This window comes from Ciona intestinalis, unplaced genomic scaffold (assembly GCF_000224145.3).
Source record: "Ciona intestinalis unplaced genomic scaffold, KH HT000174.2, whole genome shotgun sequence".
Lineage (NCBI taxonomy): Eukaryota > Metazoa > Chordata > Ascidiacea > Phlebobranchia > Cionidae > Ciona > Ciona intestinalis.
The window spans coordinates 415,265-437,524 of record NW_004190496.2 but is presented as its reverse complement, the minus strand read 5'-3'; the positions used below and the strand labels follow the sequence as shown (position 1 = coordinate 437,524).

The 22,260-nt window shown below is 36.2% G+C and overlaps 2 protein-coding genes and 1 non-coding gene across 4 annotated transcripts; all 3 read right to left on the bottom strand.

Moving 5' to 3' along the window:
- Nucleotides 1-1,100: 1,100 nt before the first annotated feature.
- On the bottom strand, nucleotides 1,101-7,148 carry LOC100178811. Of its 2 annotated transcripts, XM_026839224.1 has the most exons (5): nucleotides 7,039-7,148; nucleotides 6,563-6,617; nucleotides 3,274-3,384; nucleotides 2,586-3,037; nucleotides 1,101-1,736 (listed from the first exon to the last, which is right to left on the bottom strand). In XM_026839224.1, coding segments are annotated over exons 3-5 (564 nt in total). In that variant the 5' UTR covers nucleotide 3,384; nucleotides 6,563-6,617; nucleotides 7,039-7,148; the 3' UTR covers nucleotides 1,101-1,734. The 2 variants fall into 2 exon arrangements, with proteins under 2 accessions (XP_026695025.1, XP_002123188.1); XM_002123152.4 differs by lacking the exon at nucleotides 1,101-1,736 and having other exon boundaries at nucleotides 1,761-3,037; nucleotides 7,039-7,147.
- A 6,489-nt stretch (nucleotides 7,149-13,637) lies between these two features.
- On the bottom strand, nucleotides 13,638-13,691 carry mir4013a (microRNA 4013a). The gene has a single exon (NR_034400.1). It is a non-coding gene; the product is annotated as a microRNA 4013a (primary transcript).
- Nucleotides 13,692-15,083: 1,392 nt separating this feature from the next.
- LOC100176493 lies at nucleotides 15,084-22,209 on the bottom strand. The gene is made up of 11 exons (XM_002123665.5): nucleotides 21,315-22,209; nucleotides 20,519-20,692; nucleotides 19,782-19,945; nucleotides 19,163-19,250; nucleotides 18,591-18,736; nucleotides 17,803-17,964; nucleotides 17,043-17,523; nucleotides 16,532-16,846; nucleotides 16,088-16,253; nucleotides 15,499-15,633; nucleotides 15,084-15,267 (listed from the first exon to the last, which is right to left on the bottom strand). Exons 1-11 carry the CDS (start codon nucleotides 21,967-21,969, stop codon nucleotides 15,186-15,188), a joined length of 2,568 nt encoding a protein of 855 aa, XP_002123701.2. The 5' UTR covers nucleotides 21,970-22,209; the 3' UTR covers nucleotides 15,084-15,185.
- Between the last annotated feature and the right edge of the window lie 51 nt (nucleotides 22,210-22,260).

Here is a 22,260-nt window from a genome sequence, read left to right as displayed (position 1 = left end):
ATCTTAATTCGCAATACAGGTTCGCTGAAACGTGTCCAATTCCATTTCCGTTGGCGTTGATATCAACAGAGGTAAACAGAGATTGTCAAAATAGGATTACGAACAAGTGATTTATTATGGGCTTTTGTAAACAAGCCATCACAAAAAAAACATATTTTTTTGCTGAATTCGCCAATTTGAGTTATATAGTCGAGCGGGGTAAGATGGGACACGTTTTCATTCATTTTTCTCCTCCCGTAAGAGCCATATACCCCCGAGACTCCGTAAAAACGATGGCTGAAAACATGATTAGGAAACATAGAAATCCGGTGCTATCGCTATTCTACCTTAGCCCGCAATTTTACTTTAATGTATCCTGGATCCAAATGACATTTTTACTGCCTAAAAAAAGTATTGTTTCGATATCAGACAATAGCAGAACGATAAGTTAATATTAAACAACTAACCATAGTTATAAAGGTAGTGAATACATTATGTCGAAGTTGTTTGTTTATTTTCGATTCTTTTCTCCAAGGGTTGTTTGTTTTGTATCCACCACACACAAAACTTACGTCACTTGTTTTCCGCTAGCTGAAACACCATTTACAAACAACAGGCCAAGGTTTAATATTACCAGCTTACCGATGGTTAATTAAAAATTTAACTAGTTACGTAATTTTTTGCCCGGTCAAATGTCAACACTACAATTAAACCAGTTCAATCGATTTTCGAATACTTAGATTAGGGAATCACAGCGTGAAGTAGTTTAAAAATAAATCACTAATGCATATTTGTATCTGCATTATATCGACTTTAAACCCAAATAAAAGGATTACGTTTCACTTCAACTTAAAATAACTTGCTCAGTTTGATCCTTTTATGACATGTAAGCTACTGGGCATATGGTGGGGAAGACGGGACATCTTTAGCATACAATATCTAAATATCTTGACCGTGTTATAAACAACAAACAACGGTATATAGGAGTCTTGACGATACGGTTTTTATAATTCATTAAACGTTTTTTTGTTTACTACCAAATGGGTCGAGTAAATAAAATAAAAAGGTGTCCCATCTTTCCCATCCTACAACAAGTTGTACGACACTTTCAAAACAGAAAATGCTTTTTTAAATTTATTTGCAAAAGTTACAGTGGAAGGAAATAAATATGTTGCTGCAAAAGAAGCGCTGAAGCAGGAAAACAAAACAGGAATAAAATAAAAGCACATCAATACCCCGCACAAGCATTTAAAAAGTAAAAAACATGCTATAAGCTGTAACTTTTGAAGGTATAAGGACAAATGTGTGCGTAAATTATACACGCAAGCAGTATTTCGCGGTTATTTTAAAATGTTTTTACAACTCCTATACTAAAAATGATAAACGTAATAAATAATGGGCACGATAAAATTATAAATACTACAAATAATAATAGGCAATTATTTTGTGCCAAGCAGCTTTTGATGTAAAGTATTTTTTAATATTATATCTTCAGAAATTCAATGTGTCCAAAACTGGAAATATATAGCTAGGTTCTTATTGAATGTTTCGATAATAATGAAAGTAATATAAACTCCCTCGATCGCTAGTTTTGCTGCGGGACGTCGCTGCTGAATAAAGGCAAGCCCAATGCACAGTGTTATGTATACAGATCCTATAAGCTGAAGAAGCAAAGCTACATGGTTTTAGCGGCTCTCACAGTTCGTCTGTAGATCATGGGGACTGAACTATTGGCAGTAAAATCCACTTCGAATTTCCTGGAATAGAATTTGGTATTTGAGTTTATGAGCCGGTTTCTTATTGTATTTCGTGGGCAATGCGGTTAAGCGAAATCCAGATGTCAGAAAAGTTAAGTTTTACTTCAATATTATGACATTCAGTGAATATATGCAAAGAAAATGGAGAAGAGAATCGGATTTTTTTCGCAAAGGGAGAAATCAACATGCTAAATAAAATTGTCGTGCATATTCACCATGCAGTAACAAGCATACAGTTTTACTATTTACAAGAATAAAGAAAGATTGTCGCGATGTCAATCGCCGCTAAATAAAGCGTTGTCGTGTATAGTAACACATGCAATAAATATAAGAAGTAACTTGGAACAAAAGAGAAGCAAAAGTCATGCTTTTTCGTCACGAAAAGTGTCAGAAGTACGTTGAAAGAAACATGCAACTATCTATAAAAAGGTAACAACCAATCTCTATAAAACAAGCGATAATATAATCACAGTAAACGCTTACTGGCGAATGCCAGTCACTCAAAACATAATGGAAAAATGTCAAAAACACATGCGTTCTGGCAGGTGTAGAAACAGATGCCTTGAAATCGTCACAAAAAGAACTACAATGTAACATAATACTATAATCATGCAGCAAGCATCGATTGTCGTTAAGTATTCCCAGGTTAAGTTTAAGAGAATGCTCTTTAGTTAGAACATTGTTTTTAAAAAAATAAATGATATGAAGTTGGCGCACTTTCGCGGCCCGAAGTTTTGTTAATGCCGAATAGCATGCTACGTGCCGATGCAGTACTTGGCTTACAACCGTACACATGCAGAATATAAAGTTAAATATCGACATCCCTCATTTAGCCGGATTTGCACTCACATTTCCTCGCCGTTTTCTGGACGATCTTCGATGCGATGGCAACTTCCCCAGATAGATTCCCAGCTGGTTCAACAATCGCTGCAATCGCGTTTAGAATTTCATCTCCATAAGCACTTTCCATCAGCATAGCGATGGAGTCTTCGATGGATCGCGGATGGCGTCTTCCCTTTCTTGACCTCTTACCGTTCCTGTTCCTCTTGCGACCACCTCGGTTTCGTCGCCTCATCTTTCGGTGTTTTCGGCCTCGACCTCGACCGCTGCCGCTCTCAGGCGCGCTTCGAAGCTTCGTTGTCGTCGTAGATGAACCAAACATCGACGGTGTGATATCGGGTCGCTCTCCGCTCGTGTCAACAGACTGCATAAGCCTTGCCATGAATAATTGTCGGTTGAATCTCGTTTGTTGTCGGCTCTGGTTTTCATTGATGCTGTGGTCGGCGGTGGAGGAGCGCTTGCTGTAAAAATAAAAAAATATTAAAGAAAAATAATTTCTAAAAGCCTAAACAAAGTTGCTAACAGAATTTGGCTTAAATTGCGCAAAGTTAGTCCCATTATGCGAGAGATGCCGTTTAAAAAAACGCTAGAAAAATTATATTTGAAGAAATACTAAATTTCGTAATGTTACCTACTTTTAGGTCCAATGACTCTTATAATTCATACCGTATATAAATATATAGAAGTTTGAAAGTACCTGATTTTGTGCTCACTTGGTTCCTCGCGATCCGGTATAGCATACGATGCCACCATGGCAATCCCGCTCATCAGACTAACGAACAAAATGATCACTTTTGAAAGATTCATACTGCGTGGTCAGAAAAAGCAGTTTTTAAACGTTAACTAATACGAAATTCTGTAAAATTAAAGTTTACAAATAAATTAGCAACCAGATAATAAGGTAAGACCTAAAACTACAAAACAACGTGCTGGTGAAATCTATGAAAACGAAACCGTGCTGACACCGGCCATAAAACTGATATTGTGCGGCTAAACTGCTGGGAAAATATGCGCAAAACCAATATCAAACAGCCCACATATAAAGCTGGATTTACGAGCTTTGCCACAGCAATCCTGTTTCATTGGATCTAGTCGGCAGCGGTTTTTATAAGCAGCCCCTTTTTCTCCTAACGCTAAAAACCTTTTTTTCATCGAAAAACAAGCGTGATGAAGTTTCGCTGGGAAATTTCTCGGTCTTGCCAAAATACAGACTTGTTGTGTTCATTTTATAGCCTTTTTAATACCTAGGTCTGCTTTAACGAGGTATTTTATTTTGACTTTCGAATTGAATTTAAAAAAACACGATAAATTGTTATTGTTTTAGTAAAAAATGCCATGCGCAATTAAACCACCAAATATTGCAAAAATTATAGAATGAACATTTCATATTTACCAGTTAGGCAACGGGTAATGTTTTTTGTTGTTTAGCCTTGTGTAAGCAGTGCCCTACACGAACAATAGGGCAGATGAGACAGTTACGACTGATATACGTAATGCGTTCATTTTATGGCGTGACGTCACAGATAATGCTGCGAAAACTGTCTTCGTTGGTGAAATCACTGACCCGTAAAAAAGTTAATCGCTTGCTTGTTTCTGCTGCCATTACTCCCCAAAGACCCACAAGTGAACTTTACAAAGAAGCCATCGTTGTTGCGGTTGTTAAAAGCATGCGCATTCATTCCTAATTTACGCTAATCCTGGTTCCTAAAGCGTCACTGCAGCGTTATAAAACTGCCACAAAGTGTCGTTTTAAATAAACTATCCCTTCTCGATGCATTAGCTCGTAACTAAATTTCGCCTCTACGAGATTGGAATGTTTTAGTTGGAGAGGAAGTTTCAATACGACCCTTTATAGTCATATATGTCGCTTCCTTCCATCCGATTTAACCTACGTCATCAGACACACAAGCCGATCTACGTCACAGGCGACGCGGGATCTTCGTTTTCCTCGCAAATGAAATATTAGTTTTATTTTCTCTTTAAGAACATTTCTTTTTAACGATTTTAGAATTAAAATTTCGATCTGAACTATAAACCAAAATTACATTAAGTGTAAAACGAGTACCGTGGGGTATGAGGTGGGACACCTTTAGCACATGGTACCAAATATATTGATCTTGTTTTAAGCAATTAACAACGGTCTATGGAAGCCGTGAGGATAGGGTTTTATAATTCTTTGAATATTGCTTGTTTACTACCAAATGTGACGAGTAAATAGAATAAAAAGGTGTCCCATCTTCCCCTAACTTACTAACCATAAGAATATTGGAAAACATCGTCCGCGGCATCAGTAACCCTTATCAATTTATATGAACGTTTAAAGGGTTGATAAAGGTTTGCGTGTTTACAAATTGATTGGAGAAAATAAAGCTTTGTTTTGTTTAACAGTCGTGACGTAACGACGTATTTATAGCGGGCTGTTATGTTTTCTCCTACTTTTGTTTTTTTCTCATCAATAAATAAAGGTATTCTCCCAAACAGAATTCTCCAAAAACAGGGGTATTCAATCACCCTCTAAAATAATATTTTTATTGAGAATGTTGCCAAATCTAATTACTGAAAATGTTGCTTACTTCAAAACAAACCGCGCCATTTAATTATAACACCGTGTACTTTAAAATTAAACCACACTTGTTGTTTGCCGCACAAATCGATCTGGCAAAGATCGTCAAGTGATCATCTCGAATTAGAAAACCGACCACTTTAATTTAAACAATTGATAGAATATCGCGCGTCTAAATATAACACATGCGCTGTGATAAGTACTCGGATCTACTTGAACATTGCTATCGGTGCTTTAATCATTGGGATTTCTGCTGTCAACAGCACATAAGAGCTAGTGTGATGTAACAATGATATCTAACACGGACACACAACTGATTTCGAACTAAAATTAGGACAAAAATGTCGCAGTTAGATAAAATACGGCTCAAACTGCTTCCGTGACGTCACGAGATGCTATTTTTATGACGGTTCGAATTTTAAACGAGTTCCGAAGTTAATTCGATCCGACTTGTCGTATATCTTGAGCCGTGTGAATATTTTGTTACGGTAGAGTAATTTTCGCTTCATGTACTTAACGGCTCGTCGCAACTCGTGATCGGTAACTAATCAAACTAGAATAACGATATAATATCCTGGGTTTAATTTATGGTTTAATAACTTGCCCTGTTGGTCAGTCCCCAATTTCACGAGGGTGGAAAACGCCCGTCTCGATTTTAATTTGCTTTTTTCAGATAAATCCCTACGTAAACAAACGTGGGCGCTAAAACTTATAAGAAGTTTCATAAAAACATAGCCATCGTGCGTCACGTAGAACACGTAAGGCGAAAAAAAGTGATAATTTTAAAAGAAATGTTTGAATTCTGTCAACAGACCAGGTCACACGGTGTCGGTAGACATGAAGTGAATAACAAACCGAATCCTCAGCAATTGCAAAGGGCGTGTTTGGTCGTAATTACACCTCCTGTATCATCACAGTCTTTTCTTCGACGAATTCTTAGTTGTATCGCCTTTGTAGCTTCCCATCAACCATGGCAAGCACGAGGCCGTAGTCGCCGTCAAATGACTGCGGATTACGACTTGGGTTGGGCAGCCATCTTATCCCATAACTCTCCCGGTAACTGGATTACCTCGTAGGTGCGATTTATACTCCGGTGTTGCACCCCACCACGTAAGGAATTTGTAATTGCAGTGTTGCCACCCCAAATAGTTTGATTCTATTTTTAGCCTGACGAACAAAGTTTTCAAGGGAAGCGGGGGGATCCGAAACCCTTATTTTGCGGACGACGCGTCTTTACTGGAATACGGTCTACTTATGTCTACTTATAGAGATTTTTCCAAATTTGGCGTCTTTGTAAAAGTGTTTTTTACAAAGCAGGCAGCGACCGACAAAGGACATTTTCGGAAAACAAGGTGAGCGAAAATTGTTGGGTTTGTCGTCCCAACACGCGACGTCCATTACTTGATTCTATTAGTAAACTCACCTGTGATGATGATGTGTCAAAACGAATAACAGAGTTTCTGAATGTTTACAACAATCTGAAACGGAAAATTTACATTTAAAAATATATAGTAGGGTGTGGGAAAAACGGGACACCTATTTATTATATTTTCTCGTCCCATTTGCCAGTAAACAAAAGAATATTCAAGGAATTATAAAAACGTATCCTCACGACTCCAATAGACCATTGTTAAAAATTTAAAACACGATCGGGATATTTGGTTATTCTGTGCTAAAGGTCTCCCATCTTCCCTCACCCTACAATATTTTATAACGCGTTGTTTCAATTCAAACATAGCCTTACATAACTTTTTGTATAAACTTATTTTAAACGCGTCAAGTAAAATAATTGAGAAAAAAAGCTCCACAAAGTATTGCAACAGTTTGTATAAACGTTGTATAATTTTTCAACAAGTCAAATCAAAATGCCCAACTTTAGAAAACACATTAAATACTTACAAGGTTTTCCCACAAGAAAATCTCGCGGTAATCCAGTAATATCAAGTCTCTTTAACAAGGTCGTTTGGCGATGGCCTAACCCTGTGGTCTAAACTAAAACAACAATATTTTCAAATTAATGTAAACATATAATAAAAGTTATCAGTTGCAAAAACTGTTTATATTTCTTGAAGCTAATCTCTGCTACCCTTTCCCGTTGAGGACAAGGATGTATGTTGTTTTGTTGACGGCCTGCCTTCGTCTATAGCCGACATCTAGCGTGAGAAACCTTGTCCTAAAAGTTTGACACGAGCCAGATATAGTTCTGCCTGACTTTTCGTTTCATATCACTCCAGCAAGCCTGGGGACCCGCACCCCCGCCACGATCCGAACATGGTTTTTTCATTGCTCCGATGGAAATGTTTGAACTGGTGAAATGTGATTAACCAAACTACGATGTTTAAGACGCCGGGCGAGTTTCGAATCAGGAACCTCCAACAAACGAACGGCGCGTTAATGAATGGAGAAGACAGGACTTTTAGTCACGGGCGAGCGCCAATAGAAAGACTGTATTGTTTTACGGACAGGTGAAAGAAATAGCGGATTACTTTCGATTTTTGAGCTGACGTTACATTTCGCAATTTCTTTCTGTATGACGATAAGACTTTGTATGAGGTTATCTGACCCGGGTGATTCTGCGTCGCATATTTAAACATCCTGATTCACGAGTGGTAAACATTCGATCGAGGAGAAAAAAACTTGTTCGCCATTTTGATAATCGGTTGCCCCGCATATATGGACACTGAGAAACACAAAAAAAGAACTAAAAGTTTAAACTGCTTGAAAAGGATGTCGATATTTGTAATTAAACGATTCCGTCAAAGTTTAAACCGCCCACCTGCCAAGCGAGATTACGCGAGCATTAAATCTGTTTTGTAATTCAGAGCCATTCGCACGTAAGAATCGACAGCATTTTCTAAACGCGCCAATTTTTCGGATCAAGTCATGAAAGGGGCGCGGAGAAAATTAAGGGTGAGAGCCAAACAATGCGTCTTAAATCGGAGAAAACAATAACGCTCACTTTATACTATTGTCGTCCTAATGGCTGTCTTTACATTTCAATGAGTAGTATACGCATTCTTATGTAAACTGCCCGTACTCCTGCGCAATCGGAATTGTATTGTCGCAAAATAGATACCTCTGTGCGCCTTTACGTCAAGATATTTTTATTCAACGTTCCAGATGTTTTGTTGCTGAATCAGTGGCAAACGCTTACGAAATTAAAGGGTTTAAAATGAATTTCATTAGTGGGCGTACAATATAAAAGACCTCCGTTTTATAACATTATCACAAACCTCATAAAATGTTTTCTTGTTCAAAAATCGACACACTATTTTGAAAATTGAGTATCCATAAATCTTATACTATAAGGGTGGGGGAAGACGGGACACCTTCCATTCTGTTCGCATTCGGTAGTAAACAAAGAACATTCAAAGAATTACCACAGGCCGTTGTTAATTGTTTAAAACACGACCAGGATATTTGAATATCGTACTGTGGGGTAATACGGGACACCTTTAGCACATAATATCCAAATATCCTGATCGTGTTTTTAACAATTAACAACGGTCTATGAAAGTCATAAAATACGCTTTTATAAATCTTTAAATATTCTTTTTTACCACCAAATTCGAAGAGAAAATAAAATGGAAAGTGGTCCCATCTTCTTCCAACTTATATTAGATGATATGACTACGTAAAGTAAACCTATTTTAAAACCACGCCTCCTGTGGGGTCTGTTTTTTTAAATAAACAGCTTTGTTAAAATTACAATTATTTTTATCCTAGTAAGAATTAGTGAGGCACATTGTCTTTCCCCCGTGAAGTTAAAAAACTCAGCGGGATTTATGTGGTGGGTTCAAAGCCTGTCGCTGCATTGTGGTCGTATATGATTCACTGGGCAAGACATTTAACGGCAATTGTTCCAACCCAGTGGTCACTAATGCTGGGTTGTCTAAATTATCAGCCACACATAAAATTGAAACCGTCTAAAATTATTCAATCCACTAATATAACATTTATGGTCATTTGTAAACGGGGTATATGAACCAGAACACCCATGGTATAAATAATGTCGTTTTCCAGCCACGCGAGGATAATTAAAGCAGTTAACATTCATCCATCACCAATATAACACGTTGGCTGTCGGTGCGTGCGAAGGCTATTTCAGCTGTTGGCATTTTTATCGATCCTCTTAATGCCTCTCAGTAAGAGGTCAGTTTACTGGGTTGTTCATTATTTGATTGATAACATTTCCATCTTCGCTAAACACACATTGAACGGCAGAGTTTATTTTGTTGATCTAAAACATCTTCGTACCCAAGGCGTGATGGCTCGACACTTGATAGTTCCTATGACGACTTCCGTTCCGAGAGACATCCAATTACGTCACTGGGGTAAAACGGAGCACTTGTTTGCTTAGTCATGTTGTTACTTTCGAGGCTCGAATTCGCCATCGCTGTCAACTCGCCGCGGCTAAAAATCCGATTGTGCGTTACGCGACCTGCATTGTTAGAGTCGGAAATGCTCGGAAAGGATAAGAACTAATACTGAGGGCAAGAAAGAGATTATGTTGGGATCGGGGAGCGGTCTAGACACGCGCTGATGGATATTAAAACTATTTTGGGAAAGTGTGACAAATTTCTCGCAACCGGGCGCTTTAACACATTGCTTGTATAGATACGTTGATATCTTGGCAACAAGGTACAAATATTATGCGGAATCAGCAAATCGGTATGCGGATGAGTTACGAGCATGCCTACCCTTTGTGTGAACGTAACTTATTTATCCCCGCGTGGCCGGATAACGACAGACGTTATAACACGGGTGTTCTGTTTCATACACCTCATGCCCGATTACAAGTTACCACGTATTTAACTTATTTATCCTCGCATGGCCGGAAAACGACATACGTTATAACATGTATGTTCCGTTTCATACACCTCGTGCCTGCTGCTTACGAATTACCACGTATGTAACTTTGTTGGTGATTATTTTTTCTGTATAGCTGACAATTTGGACAACCCACCAGTGACCTCTGGGTTGGAGCAATTGCCGTCAAGTGTTTTGCCCAAAGACACACACGCCCAGAACGGCAGCAGCGATATAAGCCTTGAACCTATATATGGAATTTCTCCGTTTAAAAAAAGTTTATAATATAAGTTATAAATACAAATGGTCAACGTGTGGTTACACACACGCAGTCATATGGTTATTATTCCAAAAAACTCGTTTGCGTTCTCCAACTCGAAAACGATTCCATGAATCCGCCTGTTTTACTCTAACGTAAACACCCTAGCTAAAAACTGCATAATTGTGTTTGTTCTTACCAGGTTTTATACACATACGGATGCGGGTGCGAGTTCAAAAAGATAACCGCTGGCAAGTATGTTAAAGTTAAAGCTAAACAGGCGCTAATTGTCTCCCTTTAGTTTTCGCATCGTCAGCTTCCACCAACCACAATAAAAGCTTCTTCAATTAGAACTCATTAAATAATTAACATCTTCTATCCTTCCACTACTGATTATTTGTAAGTTTTTCTATTGCTTTACCAAGCTCATTGTAGCTTACGATCTTTCACAATTTTATTGGTATTAGTTGGGTAAGGTATTAATCTACATCAGAAGGTATGGTATAATAATAATAATAATAACTTTTATTTGTCTCTTCGATCACGGTATCGAAGACTTAGAAATATTTTAAACGAAAAGACAGGATATAGCGACAAAACAACAGTTGTTAAAACACGCTTACAGTTAAAAACACATTTACATTTAGTTGGAAGAAAATAAGCGTGGTCGCTACACCTAACGGACAAACAAGCCATTTATTTTAATTGAGTTAAAATTCTAATAGAAACAAAAGTGTGCGTAAAGACAGGACCCGTACAATGGTATATAGTAGGGTGGGCTAAGATAGAATTTTCATTCAAGTTTTCATTCATTTTTCTCTTTTCATTTGGTAAATCAAAATCAACAGAGTCATATAAATACCCCCGCAATATTAAAAAAGTGTGGTAAATTGTTAAATTAAATAAAATGTGATACATGTGCTAACGGTAAATTACCACGGAGTAATATACAAGCAAAATAAATTAAATTTTATAAAAAATAAGTAGTTTTTCATGTTTAAGTTTTAAAATACTACAATTTATATTTTTACTTTCAACACCCGATGTTTGTTGTCACTAAATATCGTTTCCTCGAAAACAAAAGATCCAACTCTATTCATGGTGCATGTCATGTCTAAAAATAACTTATGATTTTACACTTAAATTCACACCGGCCACTCGAATAGGGAGGTAGGGGCTTCGATGCGCTACAGTAGCTATGTTAAGTTAGGGACAAAGTCGGCACAACTTTCGCTGATTAGAACACGTCTTCTTTCATCGGCGAAACGGAAAATGTCCGTCCTTTTCCCAGCATTGGGTGTCACTGGAGCGGATAGATTTTATGTCGATAGTAGAGCGTCCGACACAATATGGTTGCTGTTCGTGGCTCGCCAAGTCATAAAGTTTATGCTTTTGTGGTCGCGCTCCAACTTTTCCATGACGAGCTACGAGCACCGGTTCAATGCGGTCGATAGTGCAGCCGAAGTGAGTTATTGTTGTCGATCTTGGATTGTCAACTCAACCGCGTCGACCCAGGCAGCTTTTAATCCATCGACTAACAGCTGTTGGACCCGCACGGTTAAGTGGCAAGCCTTGCTTGGGAACATTAGTCAAAATATGTTTGTTTATAATTCTTCCATAGACAAAGGTTCCGACCATGTCGCCTTTACCATACAGGGGTAACAAAACGCCGAAAAAGAGACAGGAACTCGCCATTAAGGGAAGAAAATGCGTTGTTTTTTGTTTACACGTTCCTGAAAAGAGCGGCGATATTATAAAGCAAAGCTCCCGCCACGCAAAGCAGAAAGGTCAAAGCTGTTTAAAGTCGAAAAAAATCATTAAACAAACTTTTGGTTGGGTAATGTTTCGTAAACACTTCGCATGATTGAACAGCTTTTCACGAACCTGTTTATACAGTGTGGCTTAAGATGCAACTAATGCGCTGTAAATGAATACTGAAATAATATAGTAGGGTGGGGAAAGATGGGACATATTTCTATCCTTTGTTCTTGATCAATTCGGTAGTAAACAAAGAACATTCAGAGAAATATAAAACCGTTTCCTCACGACTCCCATTGACAGTTGTTTAAAACACGTTCAGGATATTTAGTCTTTATGTTCTAAGGGTGTCCCGTCTTACCCCACAGTACCATAGTAATGCATGAAATATGTTTAAATTATCGATAATTTAAGTTTTAAAATATAAAGTTGAGTGTTATTGAATATATGAGCATAGTAAGATTATTCATTACTAAGTTGTCGAATCTTTAATAAACTATATTTTTTACAATCCATGATGTTATTTGTTTTTAAAAGTAAATATTGCCGTAATTGGACTGAATAACAACTTGTTAAAATCGATACAAAAACTCAGATTGACCGCTGTGAATGTCAATTATTACAACAAACACTAATTAATTTGATAAATCACTCCAATTTACGAATTAGGTAACAAATTTTATTTATTTTGATTCTGTGTACAGAAGTTGTGCAGAATCAGATGAACCAGTGTTTGAATCTTTTGATTTTGTTTATCAAATATACATTCCCCTAAAATTCCACACATTTCATGTTTAAAGTTTACCATTAAAGTATAAAAATAAGTGAAAAAAAACTAAAAAACTAATAATTACCCACAAAGTAACATACTTGTAACTTGTAAACTGGCAGCACGAGGTGTATGAAACAGATAACCCGTGTTATAACAACTGTTGTTGCCGCCCATGCGACGATATATCGCAGGGTAAAAGCAAAAGTTGTAACTCAGGTGTTCTGTTATATAAACCTCGTGTCGGTTTACAAGTTACACCGTTTGTGGGTGTTTGTTTATTTCTCTGTATGGGGAACATTTTGACACCCCATTAGTGAACACTGGGTAAAAGCAATAACCGTTAAGTGTCTTGCTCAAGAACAAACTGCCTACGCTAATAGCGTTAGCCATTGTGCCGCGGGACCAATAAAACCACGCGGATATTTTTTTTACATTTTAGTTATTTTTAAAAGTCGAATAAATCGGATATCTAGCGCCACCATTTGATCACATACGATAATGTTAATTTTTTTAATCAAAAAATAAATATTGCGCAATACATTTATCTAGCGCTTCTAGCTTTAACCCAGAGTTTATGAGTTTAAAGCTGGTCGCCGCTACCATTCTACACATATGTTTCCTAGGCAGACCAGTTAACGGCAATTGCTCCAATCCAGTGATCACTGATGGGTTGTCTACATATTGCCAGAAATACATTAAACAAATTCCCTCAAATTAAAAAATCACTCACAAAATTGTATGCATGGTATTGGTAACTCGTAAGCGAGCACGAGGTGTGTATGAAACAGAACACCCGTGTTATAACGACCGTCGTTGCCCCAACACGCGAGCATAAACAAGTTACATTTATTCATGTATACATCAAATCTTATACGTGGCAGATATTTCTTCAGTGAATACGGGCTTGCATTAGCAGCCTACGGTTTAACCGACGCATGCTGCTATTACAAGTCTGTAATCACGTAGACCAATTAATGCAAAAGATTCGTTTTACAACTGCGAGTAGTCTACAGTAGAGTCGGCGGTATATAAGCATGTTTATATACGGACTCTGGTGCACCTACACACCAGCAATGTCGATTCTTCATGTAGACATATATAGTAGGTCGGGGGAGAATGGGACACCTTATCATTCTATTTTCTCGTCTCATTTAGTAGTAACCGAAGAACATACACAGAACTTCAAACGCGTATTTTCATGACTTCCATAGACCGGTTTTAATTGTTTAAAACACGACCAGGATATTTGGATATCATGTGCTAAAGGTTTCCTATCTTCCCCCACCCTACTAAATTATTTATCATGCACACTCACTTCTATAATACAGAAAAAACATTTAAATGCAGATTCTAAAGCGTAAAGTATATACACTGATGTCAGTCTCGCAACGCAATAGTAGGCTATACCTCATTCTTTTACAAGATCGAATACTTCCCGCTTGCTTATATTTATAGCAATGTTAACTGACACGTCACACTTAAGGTGCTATGGCGCCCAAATTCCCAATTTAACAACGTCGGCAAACAGGATACAGGAAATCTTAGTTATTTGCTCTTCTCTGGTTGTCCGCAAAGTTCAAAAACATTTACGATATTTTAGAATTCCGACAAAGTAAATGTGTCCCATCTTCCCCTACTATAATCAGAAATAATTCGGCACAAGTCTTCTTTATAAATGTAATTGCCTTTGAAGCTAAAACGCAACTTTGGGTTGTTAAGTTTCTGGCCAAGACAGATAAAGATTAAGCCAATTATTCCACAGAACAAGACAAAGTCTGTCTAGACTGTAGTGTATATGGATTATATTTAATTTTAATAACCAAGATGTGTTTGAATAAAGTCTATGAATTGAAGGTAATGGATTCGAAAGAGACTCTTGTTGTAATTGAATGAATGAATGTGCAATATTTATCTTCATGTGGCCGGAAAACGACAGTCGTTATAACACGGATGTTCTGTTTCATACACCTCGTGCCCGCTTACGAGCAGTAACTTTGTGGGTGATTGTTGTTGGGCATGGCTGACAGTTTGGACAACGCATTAGTTGCCACTGGTTTGGAGCAATTCCCGTTAAGTGTCTTGCCCAAGGACACATATGCCCACAATGGCAGCAGCGACGAGCCTTGAATCCATTACCTCTGGGTTACAAGCAGGCGCTGACCTTGGACAGTGAAAGCTAAATACAATTCAATACGCCAGTAACTCGAGCGCCGTGGCTCAGGCGCTAGCGGTAACCAAACGGTACTGAGTTCGATTCTCGACGCCGATATACTGATTAACGTATGTGTCCTTGGGCAAGCAAAGATAGGGTGCTACGAAAACGTAACAAAAATAAAGTCCAGCAGATTGTATAATAAAACGACATATAGCAATTTATTACGAAAACCAGGTAAACTTTTGCAAACAAAGTATAAAAAACTATGAAATACAACATGAGATGTTTGTGTGTTAGATTGGAACTTCCTCAAATTCTGATCCCAACATTAAAATCTCAGTTTGTGAGAACTGAGAATCCAAATAATGACAAAATCTGGTGAAACAATTAATTTGTATTAAATTTTAAAGGAAAAACATGTATTTTTAGTAAAAAATCTAAATTAAAACAAACACATGTTATTTTTATAAAAATCTGTTTAAAATTATTGTGCCATGGTGCTACGAAAACGTAACAAACAAAATCAAGATCAACCAATTGTATAACAAAAGATATTTATTTTGCCTAAATAATATCGTCAGTCTTTAATTCAAACAGAAACAAAACCTGCGTGAGAATTTTGATCGCTTTTCATGTTCTGCTACCCTAGATATGCCTCGTAAAGCTGGCAAGTAGTCTGTGTAAATACCAGATCTTGATAAACCATCTTCATATAGTGTACATAAAACTTTCGAATAACGTCTGAAATTATAAGTTTTGAATCCATAAATTTAGTCCGATAACTAAGAATGAATAACAAACACATATTTCAACGACAGTCAATATAACAGTGTTCCGTTTCATACACCTCGTGCCTGAAAACATAATCACCCACAAAGTTAAATACATGGTACCTCGTCATCGGGCACAAGGTGTATGAAACAGAACACCTGTGGTATAACGACTGTTGTTGCTCCACGACGCGAGGATAAATAAGTTACATACGTGGTAACTCGAAAGCGGGCACGAGGTGTATGAAACAGAACACCCGTGTTAAAACGTCTGTCATTTTCCGGCCATCCAAGGGTAAATAAGTTACATATGTGGTAACTTGCAAGCGGGCATAAGGTGTATGAAACAGAACACCCGTGTTAAAATGACTGTCGTTGCCCCGCCAAGTAGGGATAATACAAGTTACATTCATTATTGAACTTACTTTGTAGAATATGCAGGAGATTGCTGATAAGTGAACTCAGCAGGTGTTGACGAAGTTTGTAACTCGTGTATCTGAGACATAGCTTTATGCAATCCACGAAGTTGTAATGCTGCCCGCATCTCATGTTGTCTGTTCAATGTTGCATATCTGACATCATCAGTTTGATCTGGGGATTTAGAAAAACAGATTTAATATTACTTAAGAAAAAGTTAGGGGTTTAAAATCCATGCAAAAGCCAATAACATAAACTTGTTATTTATCTCTTTGAAATAGAGAACAATCATACTATAAAAAAAATTGGGAAAAGATAATCACCTACAAAGTTACATACGCATTTCGTAAGCGGGCACAAGGTGTATGAAACAGAACACCTGTGTTAAAATGAGTGTCGTTTCCCTCCATAAAATAAAAAATTACATTCACTCTGGCACAAACTGAACGCACCTGTTTCGTCGCTGACACCATCTTTTAACTTTCTGTTATTTAAGACAGAACACAAAACATCTGATTGTTGTAACTGGTCACACAGTGTAACAATATCAAGGTATTCACATAAACTGTGCAAATCACTTAAATCTGTGGCTAAATTTTGAGGATCTTTTTCATTTTTCTCAGGATTTATTTTTTCTTTTGATTCTTTTCCATCAGTAACTGCTGACACTGAACCAGCTGTTACTTTTGATGATTTCACTCCCCTATAGGCAAGTGAAACAAGATCATCGTCTATGTCATCGTACAAAGCAGGTAATGGGTTTGAACCTTAAAATAAAAAACACAAATTTAAAAGATTCGTTTGTTTAAAAAATTTTGTCAGACATTTTACTTTTGTTTAATCTCTAAATCTTGTATTTTTGTTATAAATATAAACACCCATGTTATAACAACTGTCGTTTTCCGGCATGCGAGAATAAAGCATTCATGCAAGTAAAGAGACAAATAAAAAGCCGTCACTTACAATGAGGTACATGGATCTTTAGTCTGCAATTACTTGGTGGAGAATATATTCGTAGCAATTGATGATAATTCATTGAAATATAACAAGGCAGATAATGCTGGTAGCAATGAGACATAATATCTTCAACACAACTGAAGGAAACTTCATCCAGGTTTGATAATTTAAACAAGCATTCTTGAAAACTTGAACAAGATGTTTTTGCTAATTTTTCTGATATTCCTAACACTTTACTAAACATGTTAATAGGTTCTGTATTATTTTTAACTGATTTCTGTCTTTTGCGTTTCGTTTTACGTGATTTGCTGCCCTGTCCTGCATTAGAAGTGAAATTGTTCGTTGAAAAACTCGTCCAAAATTGCATTGAATTGATACAGCCTCTAGGGTCGTGGTTTAATGTTGTAACAACAGCTTTCAAATCATCGTTATTTAGTGACAAAGATTCAGCTTTCGCAATAGTTTGCAGCGTGTCGCAAATGTCCTTCTGAAATAAGAGCAGTTAGGAATATTAATCATACAAATTCAAACTCTACTTTTGAAAAGTCTTTTAACTGGGGTCAAAATAAAACATTTAAATCAAAGGAAACGGTCACGGCTTAACGCAAAAACTACTGATTCCGTTCTCTTCATTCTTTTAATTACATGATCTTTGCTATGGTTTACGAAGAGATAAATAAACATTATGTTATGTTATCACACTGGTTTGTGTGCTACACTCGCTAAACAATAAGCGGCATAGTTTCACCAATAGTTCTCATCTTACTGTTTTAGGTTTCTTAAGTTTCACAACCAAACATTTCTCCAACACAGACGGTTCTACAGCTGATGTTGAATCAGCCGTCAACACTATAGGACGTTTACTTGTGTTTATTATGGAACAAACTGATGACCAAAAACCTTTGTCTGTGTCAAGCACGGCATCAACCTGTAAAAAAATTGCAAATCAAATAGTAACCCAGTTAAAGACTTTACATTTTCATATAGCCTGGTTCTATTGCCAAAATGAGGTAAAGGCTTAACCTGGCTTAAATCCTAGGACTGATGATAAGCCACCCTGCGGAACCTTACCCACATAAAATAGACATAACTAAAACGCAGTAACAGTCATAATCATCAAACATATTATACCATGCTGTAGGACCTCACCAATATAGAATAGAATATAACTTAATGTTGTAATGTAACTTACTTTATCCTCACGTAGCCGGAAAACGACAGTTGTTATCACACAGGTTTAACACCTCGTGCCAGCTTACGAGTTACCATGTATGTTACTTTGTGGGTGATTATTTTTTTTGGATTTTTTCATTTTTTTTATGTATATGGCTGATAATTTGGACAACCCATTAATGACCACTGGGTTGGAGCAATTGCCGTGAAGTGTCTTGCCCAAGAACACATACGCCAACAATGGTAGCAGCGTCGAGCCTTGAACCCATAACCTCTGGGTTACAGGCAGGCGCGCTAACCACTATACCATGGCGCCGGGTAATGTTAAATACTATGACTATGGAGTTTCATAGAATAAAGAATTGTTAAGTCACTTTTTACCTCATCCAGGAATATTAAAGAGTTTTTATCTTTATCCATGTGTGTTTCTGTTATACAACTTGTGGTGCTTTCTTTACTTTTTTTAATAAAAAAATTGGAAAGTTGATTTCTGGCTTCAGATTTTCCTTTGTTTAGTTGACTATTACCTGGTAATGTAAAGTTATAAGTTAATGAATACCATTAAGCATATAGGAGTGCTATGTAGAATATTTACCAAAGTATAACTTTATTATCTCTCTTCAATAATAATGTAGAACTTTAAAAAAAATGTTTTTAATTTTTGGCAGAAACAGTTTCTTTGTGAAGAAATAAATGTGAAAGTAACAGAAATTGTCGGCAAAACTACGATTATTACAAGAAAAAAAACAATAAACAACCATTAACATAAAATGTATTTACATAGATATATTAAAAATTGTATCAGCTGGACCCAACATACAGCGAGTAAGAGTAATGTTCAACTAACTAACTAAAAATATTCTACTGTTGGAATAGAAATGTGCAAAAGTATTTAAAAACCTAGCTATAATTATAGACAAAGATGGAAATGCAATTTTTCTTAAGATATTAACCTGACACTAGATAGGACTGAGTTGCTTCTTGAAACTTTGTCATCACTTGTTTGGAACTTCGATCGTTTGACGCGTTTAGTTCAAGAATCTGTGATGGAATTGAATTAATGAAGGACACAGATCTCGTAAAGAATTTAATTTACTTTACTTTACAATCACATGGAGGAATTATAGCATGGGTGTTCTACATAGGCACCTAACTTTTGGAAATTGAAAAGTCAGAGTACCAATAAATTTTTTATGTGTAACTTTATTTGATAGATGTCACATTTTTAACTTTTAATAAGGGAATCCGCTGAGCTTTAAAGTGGATTTTTCCAACTTAAAACCCTGAGAGTAGATCCTTTAAATTGTTTCAACCTTGAGAATTAAACCCAATATTAATAATTTAAATAGTTGACCTTGAATCAGGTGACAAATGATTATAAATTCTTATTAAGTGGCTTCTAAAATCTATTAAAATTTACATAACAAGAAATGGACTCTTATGATGCATTTTCACTAACTGTTCTAACTTTCAGACTTAAAGCAAATATAAATATAGAATTTACCAGTATTTCAAAAAGGTTGATTTTACCAGGTGTTTCAGCCTTGAGATTTACAGCCAATATAAACCGACCTTGAATCCTGCTTGTTGTGCACAAACATACAGAGCCGATGTTTTCCCACACCCAGCAGGACCTGTGATAAGGTAGGAGTTACATAGCGTGTTATCCTCTTCCCAATCTTCATCATCGGAGAGTTGGAAATCCTCATCGTCCGAGTATTTCAACTTCCCATTTTCTGGAAAAGAGAAAACACTCAATCTTTGTCAAAGAATTGTTGATGAAAAAACATTTTACAGGTTGTTTGCATCATAAACTATGTGCATGGAAAATTTTCTGGTTAAGTCTTAATATAAACATGACAGCATTAGGCAAGATACGACCTTCTTTTCACAGAAAACATGTACATTATATATTATATTATATTTTATACTATTTTGCACAATGCCTTTTTACTTTGTTAATAATCATACTGAAATTTTAATAATTTTGTGAACAGAGTATGTATAGTAAAATTCAAACTTTATAATTTTCTGTAAAGACTAATAGAACAGTTCGCTTTATTCCAATAAAATAGGTTTTAACCAGTAAAGAATAAATTGAATAAAAGTCAATACTATTGGAGATTCGTGGTACCATACTTTCGGACTTTGGACCCATGATACAAAGTTGTTCATTGTTTGCATATCTTTGTAACTATTGGTTGGTTTAAACCTCAATTAAACATTACATATATTCTATAATGTTTTTCAGTGTTGCGCCTCAAAGTTACCCATTTCAATTCACTAAATATTTGCAACGAGAATCTTACTTTTTTTATTCATTTGTTCCAGTTTCTTCGATTGCTTTAAAATATATCTTTTCTCTTTTTCTATTCGTTCTCTCCACTTTGTCAGCCAACTTGTAAGATTTCCCAACCCTTTCTTATTGCATGTGTATTCATCAGGTGTGGTTGCTTGATGTTTATCACACCATGATACAACACCTGTACAATATGGATGTTTGAAAAGTAACACATTTATACATATATATATAATTATATATACATTGTATAGGCTAGACAGTAGGGTGGGGGAAGATGGGACATCTTTATCACATGATATCCAAACATCCTGATCGTGTTTTATATACTTAACATCGGTATATGGGAGTCGTAGGGATAATTCTTTAAGTTTTATATGCTTCCCACCAAATTGGACGAGAAAATAGAATGGAAAGGTGTCCCATCTTTCCCCACCCTGCTATATATTCTGTTACTTCTGCTACCAGGCATAATGTAAATAATATCTCAAAGGCTCATCTAGTATGAAAAAACTTCTTTTTATTTTCAAATTAAATGAGCTGTTGAAACATTATTTGTTATGTATACAGTTCATCCATGGCATATTTTATTCATTATTGTTTGGTACCCATCTTTATGCTTTTATAATTAGTATGCTACCTATGTAACTTATGTTTGCAATGTTTACTAATTAATACAGTGGAGAAAACTCCCAGTTAGGCCTGTCCGCCCTGCCACCCCAGGTTGTATGTGTATAGGCCTACTACATAATCTACGTTTAACTGATGTTCAAATCAATAACAGGAAAAAAGACATCTCTATTTACCTTGTTGTGCGGTGTTTAAGTTACTTGTATCAATTGTTGTTGTTGAACTAGATAATGGTTTAGCTGCATTGGAAGCATTGCAGCAAATTACTTTATCTTTAACAGATACTTCATGTTTAGTTTTGTTTTGTTGCACTATTTGAACATTTCTAGCTTTTTTCTTGGTAGTTTTACCGATTTTATCATTTGTGGTGGAAGTTTTATTTCCATTTGTTGCAGGCTTTATGTCAACTAAATCAGTGATACAAATGACATCGTTATCACTTTTTCTTCTCTTTTTCTTGCTTGGTGAATTAGAGCTGCGTATTTTCTTTCTTTTCCTGATTGTCTTTCTATCAGTACAAGCAACACTTTCTATCACATCAACTTCTTTCACGACATCTTGACTTTTATATTTACAAATCACTTTTTCCTCCAAAAAATCCTCGAATGATATTACATCAGGTGTTTTATTCACTAAGCATTTTGTTAAGTCTGCATTAGTTGGTTGTGGATTAACATTCTTGGCTTTTCTTTTTTTCTTATCGGTGGACAAGGACTTTAATTTTAAATTCTTTTTTCCGATACGACCATTATTAAGAAGTTCTTCTGTGCAATTTTTCTTAACAACAAAGCTGTCCATATCTAAATACAGATCTAAAATTAAATGTATCATCAAACTGAATTAAAAGTTACCAAATATTTATGAACATTTACAATGGCATTGTATATAAACACAAGCACAGCATGTAGAAGTAGCATAGGATTAGGTACCCCATAAATAAGTCAATTTAGGAAACTACATTTGTGGCTGCTTTTAGGATTATCAATCCAATATAACAATAAACATTATGAATAAAGCACAAAGTACATTGCTTAAACTTATAACCAGTGGCGCAGCCAGAAAAAAAATAATGAGGGGGGGGGGGTTTAAATCAAAAAATTGTTTTAAAAAAAATAAATGTAT

Bases quoted from the DNA above. Each gene is read 5' to 3' on its own strand.
- LOC100178811 (XM_002123152.4), bottom strand. From the start codon at position 3,383: ATGAATCTTTCAAAAGTGATCATTTTGTTCGTTAGTCTGATGAGCGGG. The intron at 3,038-3,273 runs GTACTTTCAAAC...TTATTTTTACAG, and splicing joins CCAAGTGAGCACAAAATCAG to CAAGCGCTCCTCCACCGCCG.
- LOC100176493 (XM_002123665.5), bottom strand. From the start codon at position 21,969: ATGATACATTTAATTTTAGATCTGTATTTAGATATGGACAGCTTTGTT. The intron at 19,946-20,518 runs GTAAGATTCTCG...TCTCTTTTCCAG, and splicing joins GGAACAAATGAATAAAAAAA to AAAATGGGAAGTTGAAATAC. The intron at 18,737-19,162 runs GTTAATATCTTA...TTACATTACCAG, and splicing joins TCAGTCCTATCTAGTGTCAG to GTAATAGTCAACTAAACAAA.